The sequence below is a fragment of the Drosophila subobscura genome, chromosome U (genome assembly GCF_008121235.1).
Source record: "Drosophila subobscura isolate 14011-0131.10 chromosome U, UCBerk_Dsub_1.0, whole genome shotgun sequence".
In the NCBI taxonomy this organism is placed as follows: domain Eukaryota; kingdom Metazoa; phylum Arthropoda; class Insecta; order Diptera; family Drosophilidae; genus Drosophila; species Drosophila subobscura.
Genome location: NC_048534.1, coordinates 18,500,855 through 18,511,753, shown reverse-complemented (window position 1 = coordinate 18,511,753; position 10,899 = coordinate 18,500,855). Strand labels below are relative to the sequence as shown.

At 43.8% G+C, this 10,899-nt stretch overlaps 2 protein-coding genes across 9 annotated transcripts in view; one reads left to right on the top strand and one right to left on the bottom strand.

Annotated features, from left to right (window-relative positions):
* LOC117902134 (calcium/calmodulin-dependent 3',5'-cyclic nucleotide phosphodiesterase 1) overlaps positions 1-10,899 on the bottom strand; it is an 86,654-nt gene that overhangs the window by 32,917 nt on the left and 42,838 nt on the right. The window contains exon 1 of one of the 7 annotated variants that reach the window (XM_034813265.1): positions 9,843-10,387. The exons of 3 other annotated variants lie outside the window; for them this stretch is intronic. In XM_034813265.1, the coding sequence (XP_034669156.1) occupies positions 9,843-10,305 (463 nt within the window). In that variant the 5' untranslated portion in view covers positions 10,306-10,387. Of the gene's footprint in view, positions 1-9,842; positions 10,388-10,899 lie in introns of those variants that run through there. 3 more of the 7 variants (XM_034813263.1, XM_034813266.1, XM_034813267.1) reach the window with 3 other exon arrangements.
* Positions 68-4,044, top strand: LOC117902136 (maltase 2). 2 transcript variants are annotated; one of them, XM_034813270.1, is made up of 7 exons: positions 68-83; positions 475-1,657; positions 1,726-1,876; positions 1,933-2,128; positions 2,188-2,328; positions 3,636-3,722; positions 3,806-4,044. In XM_034813270.1, the coding sequence occupies exons 2-7, from the start codon at positions 515-517 to the stop codon at positions 3,930-3,932; spliced, it is 1,845 nt and encodes a 614-aa protein (XP_034669161.1). In that variant the 5' UTR covers positions 68-83; positions 475-514; the 3' UTR covers positions 3,933-4,044. The 2 variants fall into 2 exon arrangements, with proteins under 2 accessions (XP_034669161.1, XP_034669162.1); XM_034813271.1 differs by lacking the exons at positions 68-83; positions 3,636-3,722; positions 3,806-4,044 and adding an exon at positions 2,415-2,570 and having other exon boundaries at positions 425-1,657.

The window sequence follows — 10,899 nt, the reverse complement described above, 5'->3', positions numbered from 1 at the left end:
AAAGCTAATTGTGACTCGCTGCCGGTAGCTGCTCAACGCAAGAACTTGTTTAATTTTAATTTCTGTGTGTTTTTGTTTTGACGGTGAGTGCCCAAAGAGCGAAGAGATTCTGCAGATAGTGACAGTTTCTATAAAAAGCCAAAAAGCTCTGCCTGCCTGCCGCTCATCACACAGCTGTAGAATATTGACTTGTAGGAAAAAGTGCAGCGAAACGTGAAATTTCAAATTTGTTTACTCATTTAATTTGCTTTCGCAATTTTGTTTTTTGTTTGAAGTTCAGTTGATAAGCAGATTGGCGGCACACCCATGATTATAATAATCAGTGATTATCACTGATTATAATCAGTGCAAAAAAAAGCGAGAATTATTTTAATTATTGGTTTAGAAATCGGTTTAAAAGTGACGGGAAAGCGGCAGCCCACGGCAGAAGCAAAACAAAATGCGAGCAAAACTTAATCGAATTCCTCTTTTTAGTGTGCTGTTGGTGGTGGTGCTGCTGTATCCTGGTTCCAGCATGTCCAGTTTGGTGATGAGTGAGTCGGAGGACTTTATAGACTGGTGGCAGCACACGGTCTTCTATCAGATCTATCCGAGATCCTTCAAGGACAGCAATGGCGATGGCATTGGCGATCTGCCGGGCATCACCTCCAAGTTGCAGTACCTCGCGGAGACGGGCATCACGGCCACCTGGCTGAGTCCCATTTTCCAGTCCCCGATGGTGGACTTTGGCTACGACATTTCCGACTATAGGAAAATACAACCGGAATATGGCAGCATGGAGGACTTTCAGCAGCTCATAGACAAGGCCTACGAGCTGGGCATCAAGATCATACTCGACTTTGTGCCCAATCACAGTTCGGATGAGCACGAGTGGTTCAAAAAGTCTGCGGCCAAGGAGCCCGGCTACGAGGATTACTATGTCTGGGTGGACCCAAAGATCGATGAGCATGGAGAGCGGCAGCCGCCCAACAACTGGCAGTCCGTGTTCTATGGCTCCGCCTGGGAGTGGCACGAGTCCCGCCAGCAGTACTATCTCCATCAGTTCACCAAGGAGCAGCCGGATCTCAACTATCGCAGTCCCGCTGTCGTTCAGGCCATGGATGATGTGATACTCTTTTGGCTGAACAAAGGCGTTGCTGGCTTTCGCATCGATGCGGTGAATCACATGTTCGAGGTGGAGTCCCTGGAGGATGAGCCGCTGAGTGGCAAGACCACGGATCCACTGTCCTATGACTACACTCGACACATCTACACCAAGGATCTGCCAGAGGTGCTGGAAATGGTGCAGCACTGGCGGCAGCTGCTGGATGATTTCAGTTCCAAACATCCCGAGGGTCCCACGCGCATCATGATGACGGAGGCGTATGCCGGACTCACGACACTCGCGGACTACTACGAGGACCGGCAGGGGGTGCGTGGCTCGCATTTGCCCTTCAACTTTCACTTCATTACGGACGTGAATGGCGACTCGGATGCGCGTGACTTTGTCTACAATGTGGAGAAGTGGCTGATCTACATGCCACGCGGCGGGCACGCAGCCAACTGGGTCATGGGCAACCATGACAATCCCCGTGTCGCCTCACGTTTTGGACCCACAGCCGTGGATGCCATGAACATGCTGCTGATGACCCTACCCGGCGTGGCAGTCACCTACAATGTGAGTGACGAGAGCGCTCCAAAAGGTCACTTGAAAGTTCACTTTTGTGTGGTTTATCTTTTGGTCAGGGCGAGGAGCTGGGCATGCAGGACTATCGCGACATCAGCTGGGAGGACACTGTGGATCCGCCAGCGCGAAATGTGGGCGAGAAGCTCTTTAAAGATGTGTCCAGAGATCCAGAACGCACGCCATTCCAATGGAATAATACCAGCAATGGAGGTAAAAAATATTTTTTAAATATTCCAAAATTATTTCTCTAATCTTTTCTCCCACAGGTTTCTCTGAGGCTGCCAAAACCTGGCTGCCTGTGCATCCCAACTACAAAGAACTCAATTTGGCTGCCCAAAAACTAGCAGCCAAGAGCCACTACAAGGTCTATAAGTCGCTCATTGAGCTGCGTAAAGCGGCCATAATGCGTCGGGGTCGCTTTACCATTGAGCCCATTTCGCGCTGGGTGTTTGCCTTCAAGCGGTAAGTGGAGATATCAGACCCTTAATCAAAGTTACTTAGAATTAAATACTTCCACTTAGATCTTATACCAACTTTGATTCGATAATTACCATCATTAATGTGAGTGACAAGCAGCAGTTGGTCAATCTCTCAGAGTTTCTCAATCAGCCCAAGAAATTGGTCGTGGAAATAGCTGGCGTGGACTCCGCACATGAGAAAGGGTAAGTTTGGACTCCCCTTTCATGCCTTCATTTCATGCATTTCCCTTTGCTCTATTTTCACCTATTTTTCCATCCGCTTCCTGCAGTCATTCCCTGGCCGCAAGTGCATTGTCCCTGGCTCCACACGAGGGTCTCGTCTGCCGACTTGTCTAGGAGTTCGAGTCCTCCGCTGCTGCTCCTCTTTAATTGCATTTTCAGCTCAAAATGTCACGCGATTGAATACAAAATGTGTGGAAAATTAATGACTTTACAGCGGGGGGTGTCGGGGAGTACCAAAAGCAATTCAATTCAAAGCTAATGAAGGACCCGGACCGGGTTGGCCCAGCCGGAACTACTGGTCACACATCGTCGCCGGTGTCCGGTGGCTGGCCTGGCATTTTGCCAGAACTTTTGCTGCCAATTCTGCTCGTTCGCTCGCTTGACCAATGTAATTTCTCATGTATCAGAGTGCATGCTACATACACATCGACGTGTATGTAGAGTAGGAAAGATTTATGCATCGCATTTCGCTTCCCATTTTTCTCCCTCTCTTTGGGTTGCTAAAAGTTGTCGCTTAATAACTGAATTAAATGTTTTGTGCATTTTTAAACTATCGCAAAAGTTTCTCCCCCGGACTGGTACACGTTCAATAGCTTGTTGGAAAGTTTTTGATTGCCTGCTAGAGAATTTTTACACAACAAATTTTTAGATAGGAGTCTGTCTAATAGTTGAAAATTGTTGGAAAATTGATGGTGGATTGTGCGCTTATTTTTGTAGTTTTGATATAACTTTTTGCATGTTTTTTGACAGCACAAATTTGTAGACAAATGAGAGACTTTGATGCTCATAAAAAGAATATATTTTTGATCTCTTTTTAAAGTGCAAAGTGTACAAAATAATTTAAATTAAATTATAATTTTAATTTGCAAGCAAAAATTCAATAAAAACTTCCACCACTCCTTTGAAATATTCTTGAAAATTCCGGAAGCACTTAAATATTTTCATGTGCTGGGCAAAACTTTCCGCTGACATAGTTTTCTTTTGGTACATAAATAATTCATTTCCAAGCAGCCATAAAGAGTTTTTAAGTTGATTTAAAACAAGTTTAAAAATGCACAAAAATGAATTTGTGAGCTTTAAGTGCAGCTTAATAGCTTTCCCTGCACTTTTCATAATTTCCACAAATTAAAACACAGAAAATTGAACTTGAGGCTTTGAGCAGAGCCTCAGCCTTTCAATGGATTAAAAGATAGTTTTTGCTGTGTCTGTTCTCTGTCTGGTATTGAGTGAAAGGTATTAAAAAAATATAAACTATTTGAATTATTCAGCGACAGCCTTCTGGCGGTGGCCTTCGAGCTAAATCTGCCACCGCGTGGAGGACTTGTGCTGAGCGAACGCTGCTCCACGGCAATGAGGTGAGCGAACAACTCTTTCTATGCTTCATTCATTCATTCATTATCCATTATCCATTATCTTTTTTGTTTGTTAATATTTGCAGCGCACAGCGTCGCACTTTGGTTAAGCAGCTCATCAAGTCGGCCCAAGTGGTTCTAGTGGCGTTTCTATTCTACAATTTGTGGCGCCACAAATGGACCAAAGTGAAAATCAATCAGCAACGCTTTTGACGGATTTCTACAGCACTCAAATACCAGCAGCCAGAGTGTCTGTTTGTCTGCTTGTTTGCTGATTGATTGATTGATTAATTAATTAATAAAACGAACATCAGATTAAATGTCATTAACAGCGGTTGAATGTGGCTGAATGGGATTTGCAAAATTTAATTTCCTTTACCAGTAAGTAGATCCCTGAAGTGGAAATCCGTGCTGTGGGGTGGCTCGCTCAGAGATGAATTTTTGGAGGGTTTTATCTTGATTTTTTAAGGCTATTGCTTGGATTTTTGGTGTTAATAAATGTGTGAAAAATAAGCATGAATTAAGAGAGTAACAATAAATTATCCGAAATTTTCTTAAAAATAAATTGAATTCTTTTTAAGTTCTTCATGTTTTAATGCCAGAAATAAGTTCCTATAATTCTTCTTTATGTTGCACAAGCTACTTTCAAGCTAAAATCATCCATCTATAAATGTACAAATTAGTTTTAAGCTGCAATCATCAATCTAACTGCCAGCTTGAAACTCTCTCACTCTTTCTATCTCTTTCTTGCTCCATAAAATGTCCACGTTTCGATCTCCCCCACATGCTGTTCAAACAGCGAGGACTCCTCTTAAGCATTTGACACTCTCTGTTATGGCAGATAAATGTAAGCATTATCCCGCTGTGACAACGACTGCATTCGCATTCCCCTTCCCCTTCCCCACTCCCACTCCCATTCCACCATATCACTTTACAAATCCGTGCTCAGAGCCGAAGCGCTTTGTCAGCAACTTTGCAGCAGTGAACTGCATTCTGCACTCTGCACTTGAACGTGAACAAACTTGATAAATTATCGCCGCTGGAGAGCGCTGAAAGTGCCCACCCCCCAAAAGGCAAAGGAGTGCAAGCACAAAAGAGGAGGAAAGAGAGCAACCGAAAAGTGTGAGAGAGCGCAGCCCATAAGCGGCAGAGAGGGCAACATAAAAGCGGCAGAGAGAGTAAGCAGCAAGAGAAAGTGGGAGGCAGCAAAATGAAGAGCGACAGACAGCCAGAACACTTTTACCGTTCACTACGAAGCTGGGCACAAAAAAGTGTCAACAATCGTTCTCATTCAATTTGTTTGTGCCGCTTTCAAATAAAAGTAGTTTCGACGACTGCCATCTGTCGCTGCAAATTTAACGCATTGATGCCTGAGCATAAGAGACAGGACTTGGGCCTTGAATGGATTGGATGGCGGCTGCCTAGTTGGGCCACTGATTGCCAGTTGATGGTAGAAGCAGCAACAGCAAAGAGAAAAGGGAGAAGGAGAGAGAAAGAAGAGCAAAGGAAAGGCAAACGGAGGCAAATGCAAAGTGCCTGAAAATTAACCCAAGCGCAAACAGTCAAAGACAACAGGCAGCAAAAGTTACACTGCAGGAAAAAATGGATGGGCCATAGACAAACAGAAAATACTCTACCGAAAAACAAGAACTGGGCTCTAAAATATTCTGTAGCACTCCTAGAAAATATCTATCTTCATTTGAGTAGCTTTGAAGCCTGCTTTGAAATAGAAATCCTGCAAAAGGTCTTCAACAAAATGTGAAGTAAATCTTGTTTTCTCGGTAATTTACAAGCTACTTTTTTTGGCTAGCACTTAAAAAGTTTAAATTACATTTAAGTTCCGAGAGAAAAACATTTTCGCTGGGCAAACTTAACAGATTTTTGCTGCTGAGTGAAACTTCACTGGAAGGCAGACCAAATTGAGTTGCAAATTATGGCAGGAGCAGGCAACACCGAAAAGCGAACAGCGAACACCTCTCGAAATTGTCAGGACAAGGACGCAACGTTGTCGTCGCTCTGTCTGACATCGGAGAGCAGGCAAAACAAACGAGTAGCTGGCCCGGCGTGCGTTTAAGCCTTTGTGCTAGTTAGCCAAATTGTAGCCAAACATGTTGGAAAATCTCTGACAGAAGAGACAGACGTGCCATGCCGCTCGAGGCTGTGCACCTTAATGCCACAGCAGCAGGAGCAGCAGCACTGGGGGATCCTTTTCTGGCTGCCTTTCAACCTGCCTGCCACAGCCACTGTGTCGGTGCCTCGGGTCTGGTGCTGCTACTGGCAGACAACATTTTTCCAGGGTGTATTACCGGGGCATATTTGTGGCACCAACAGGAGGCTAGCAATAAATCCAAAGGAGTATCCCGTGGTCGTTTTTGCTCTTCTCTTGCTGTGGCTGCGGCTGCTGGCTGATATAAATTCTGCAGACAGTCGCAGCGGCAACGTTGGCGCCAGTTTTAACTGTTTTTAATTAAAAAATTTCCCAACGTTCGGGCCATTGGTAATCAGTTTTATGGCCATGCGAGTGTGTGTTTGTTACTGTGTGTGTCCCCTCTCGAAAGGGTTTAACGAAAATTGATTTTAAGCCTTTTTTTTCTGTTGGCTGCTGCTTCCTTTTATTATTATGGCTGTCGCTGACACTTGAAAGAAGAAGTTGGTCCGCCGAGAGCTAAGCCAAATTGATAGCCAATTGAGAGGCCATTGCCATAAAACAGTAAAGAGAGAGGGAGAGGGTGAGGGTGAGCGAGTTGCATATATTATCCCTTAAAGTCCTGCCTGGGCTCGCTGGAAGCTGCTGCCAACTTTTTTGCCAATAAAATTGTATGCGTGGCCTTTTGTCGCATACTTTTAGCATTTCGAAAAAGAATTTCTGTACGTTTTCTGTGTGTCTGAGCGGAATTTATGCAAATTTTGATGAAATTTCCTTGTCGCTTTTTGGCCAGCCAAAGAACAAAGCGCTCGCTTGGTAAGGTCAAGCCAGAGCTCTCTGGCATGTGAGTTATGCGGTCACGCCAGCGCCTGAGGGTATGCAACGGGTTAGAGTCGGTTGAGGAGAGCTTGAAGGCAGCTTGAAGGCAATCCAACTTGCTGTGGCTGAGTTTTATGTATTTATGAATGGTAAAATTATTATTGGTGGTTGAGAGGAGTGAATACTCGTGTGGGTTTGCCATTTATTTTATTTTTATAGATGATTTCCTTGACTCTTATTTTAAAGCTTTAACTTTTTGGTTTTAGCTACCGATTCGGAGTTGTTTGGCTTCGAACTCAGATGCAAATTGTGGGGAAAAATAATCTAAAAATGGACTTCGCTTACAATAATTTTCGGAGCTTATTTTCAGAGCATTCTTTTGGTTTTTTCGGCTTAAAAAATACAAAAATAAACCTTATTTTCAGTACCTGCTTATTATTCCCAGATTTATGTATTTTCATGCTCTCTAGACTTTTCATTAATGCTAAATTTAATTACTTAAAAATCGTTCGTTACAGCAAATTAGTCAAATGCCCAAAACGCAAACGAAAACCCATTGAACCACAAACTAAATGAGCCACTTAACCCGTTTGCTTTCCAGCATTGGGCGGAGGAGTGTGAAAAAGGAGAGAGAGAGAGACCAGCACCAGCTGCCGTCTGTCAGGCAGAACATCAATTAAATTGCCTCCCGGGCGGGGCGGTGGGGTCTCTCCTTTCCTGTCCATGTCCCTGTCCCTGTCAATGCGTTCAACTTGTCGGTGCCACGCTTGATCAGCCATGCGGCGAGAGTCGCTCGCTCGCTCGAGGCCAGACAGGAGCAGAACTTTGTACGCGGCAATCCCATGACGGACAAGACAAGACAAATCGAGGGCCATAACCAGTAAAAGGGCGCAAGACAAAACAGGCGCAGCAACAACAAGTGTAATATGTCAATTGAAGGACACTCTGCCATCGACACAGGCAGACACATACACAAAAGGATATCTACCCTGCCCTGAAGCCGAGTCAAACACTTGGCTATTTATTGCAGTGCTGTCTGCGCTGTCGCCGCAGGATATGCTAAGGATATTTGCAAAAAATATTGCAGCGCCCATAAATTGAATGGCAAACAGGAGGGGGCACGGGCGCCGACGACAACAACCTCGGCCAAAGACAAGAAAAGGAATGCCAAAGATATGGACTTAAGGATACCTGGTAATCAGATTTCATTTTGAATTATTTAAGGCTGTGTTTAGTTCACACGCAGACAAAACTTCAACCTCGTGCAGATTTTCCTGCAGTGAAATTTTCTTTTGTTATCCAAATTCCAATCTACCCCTTAAATCTACAATCCATTGGGTATCGAGGGGCGTGGCCTAGGGTCTTGTGTGGGCTTCGACTTGGCTCTTGGCTTTGTCTCAAAATCGCCGCACGATTTGTGGCCGCTACGTGACCGAGTAAACGAGCCACCGCCACCCTGCCCCACAGGCTACACACAGAGAGCACGAGGGACGACCTTGGCTTAAGAACATTTTGCCAAATCGAATGGAATTCTTGGCTAATGCTAAAGTTTTGGTTGTGCATGAAAGGATTTAATGAATCAATAAAGGAATTAAAAGTGCAAGTTGTTTTCAAATGAAATAATTATGCACATTAAAGCGGTTTAAAAGGGGAATACTGATTATGATTATTTGATTTGATAGCTTAGAAGAGATAAGTCATGGCTGTAGCAATAACAGGGTATAAAGTGATTGAAACTGAAATCAATAGAAATGTTGAATTTAAGTGGAAAGCTGCTGTGACATGACTCATGCACGGTGCAGAATTTGCTCAAAAAAATAACTCAAAGAGGGCGGAAATTTTTAATCTGTGTTTGGCTTTGATTTCTGTAAAAATTCTTATCCTAATTTAACAGAATTTAACCCTGGTCAAAGCTCAAAGATAAACCTATAAATATTTAAATCAATCTCTTTCGACTTGCCATGAAACTCTTAAATAAATGTGCATTGAAATGCTTTCAAATCGCTTATCCTCAGTCGTAAGCAACTTACATTTGAAGCACTCAAAATGCCACAACCGAAATTGTGGACTAATATCTAATGGATTCCATCAGTGGCTGCTGGAGAATGCATTTTCTACGGAAACTCAATTCATGAATTTTAATCTTGACTGGACACACACATTGTGCTTACATTGTGGCTGGCTGGCAGTTTATTAGCCAAGAACACAGACTGCCCACCCAGTGACCATGCCCATGAGTGAGAGGCTTGTATGTACACACAACAGAAAAGGGTAACACATTTATGTTTGTACATGGAGCAAATACCTAACCCTACATACGAAGTATATGAAGCAAACAGAAGGCTGCTGCTGCTGCTATCAGACTTGGGTCACAAAGGCTGCCACTCAAAAGTGTACCCCCAGCAGCAGCAGCAGCTTTTCCACCTGGCCAGAGATTCGCTTTTACTCGTTTTCCTTTTCCCTTTATTTGAATGAAGTTTCCATTTCCCATTTACATTTTCTGCTTTTTTTTTTTCTTCCTAAGCGATTGTTGTGGCATATGCAAGCAGCGTAAAAAGTTGCTTATAAATTGTGTACCAAAATGAATTGTTGTTGTTGGAATGATGAGGGCAGGTGATGGTCCAGAGTGAACTTTTATAATAACCCGACTCCTAGGAAAATTCAATTTCATTTTCAATTTAATGCTGCACAGACCCACCTCAGCAACAGCAGCACTTGCTTAGAAATTGCTCTTCAATCTGTTTCTTATTCCTTGCTTTTATCTTTCTCTTTTACTTTTTGGTTTCTTCTTCTCTTCTTCTCCGTTGACTTACCTGCAATGAAACGATAGAAAAATAGTCGTAAGTTAAAGGAGACATGTGCATGGATAAGTAAGTACGGTATTATTCGAAGAACTAAGCACAAGTTGAATGAAATTAAAACTAGAGCTTTAGACTCCGCTCTCCTCTTAGCTTTCATTATTCTTATTGTAGTCCAGGGCCAGAGTTCTGCCACGAACAAAGGGCAGGCGACAGGCTGACTTTTGCTGCACAGTGGTTGTGGCTGGCAAAATGTGTGACAGCTGCACAACTCCACACTTCTGACCTCACTCCACTAACTGCACTCCACTGTCATTCTCTCTCTTTCCTTTGTGCACTCTTCTCTTTGTCGCTGCTTACCTATTACGTAGGAGTACCCGTCCAGCGTCAGGACGCACTTGCGGGTGGTGGTGCCGCTGCCGCCCATGAGGCCACCCAATATGCTCCCACTGACGCTGCCCGTAACGCCGGACGAGTACCTGCTCGAGCTCAGTCGACTCGTCTTGCCCAGACTGGTGGAGAGCGTGCCCGGGCTACCTGCTTCGCAGCTGTTGAGACTCTCGCGTCGCGGCGTCGCTGCCTCGACGCCCACAAACTCTTCGCGACAACCGAGCGTCGAGCCGAGTCCATCCGCCGAGTGATCGCGTTTCTGTTCGCGTTCCGCCAGACGAATTTTGGTGCGCGGACTGTGCGAGGCGGGAATGTGAATCGCGGTGGAGGGGGTTGCTGCTGTCGATGCCCTTCCCTCCTCCTCTGCAATGTTCAAACTTTGCGGTTTATCGCGTCGCTGCGGTGTGGGCGCCTCATCGATGGTGTCACCCATTTTAGATCAAATATTCTCTATGCCGATTTATATGCGAAAATGCATTGTTGCGCGAACCGGGGGAAACCGTTTTGCCTTGTCGATGTGCGCCAAATAATCGTAGAATTGATTTTTTATTTGTTTAATTTTTTGCACTATTAATTAATTAGCTTTAAATTGCACTTTTTCTTAGCTTTTTATTTTTATTTGTGTCTTTCTAGCAAAACGAACGAAAGTTCAAATTGGGGAATTCAATTTTGTTATACAAAATCATACAAAAATGTAAGCGTCGCTAAATCAATGCGAATATGCAATAAATATCTCCATATATTCCTTATTTTTCAACAGCAATAAATAACCAAACAAAAACTTGAGTTAAGCGAGTTTTGTAGTCCCAAGCAGCGAAATATGTACAAAAAATGTAGAATGTATGTAAATATGTATGGCTGTATGTATATCCCCTCGCTGATGACAGTTTCCATCAAAAAATGCATTTTTTTAGTGTATAATAAAAATATGGCTTCTATGGCTCTCCCTCTCTCTATCTCTCTCTGATTGTTTTGGGCACAATACTCTCTCGTATTTATGCAGGATAAATGGCTTTTTTCGATTGAC

Excerpts from the sequence above, each read along its gene's own strand:
- LOC117902136 (XM_034813270.1), top strand. The coding sequence starts at position 515 with ATGTCCAGTTTGGTGATGAGTGAGTCGGAGGACTTTATAGACTGGTGG. Across the intron at positions 1,877-1,932 it reads GAATAATACCAGCAATGGAG|GTTTCTCTGAGGCTGCCAAA; the intron begins GTAAAAAATATT and ends TTTCTCCCACAG. Across the intron at positions 2,129-2,187 it reads TGGGTGTTTGCCTTCAAGCG|ATCTTATACCAACTTTGATT; the intron begins GTAAGTGGAGAT and ends ACTTCCACTTAG.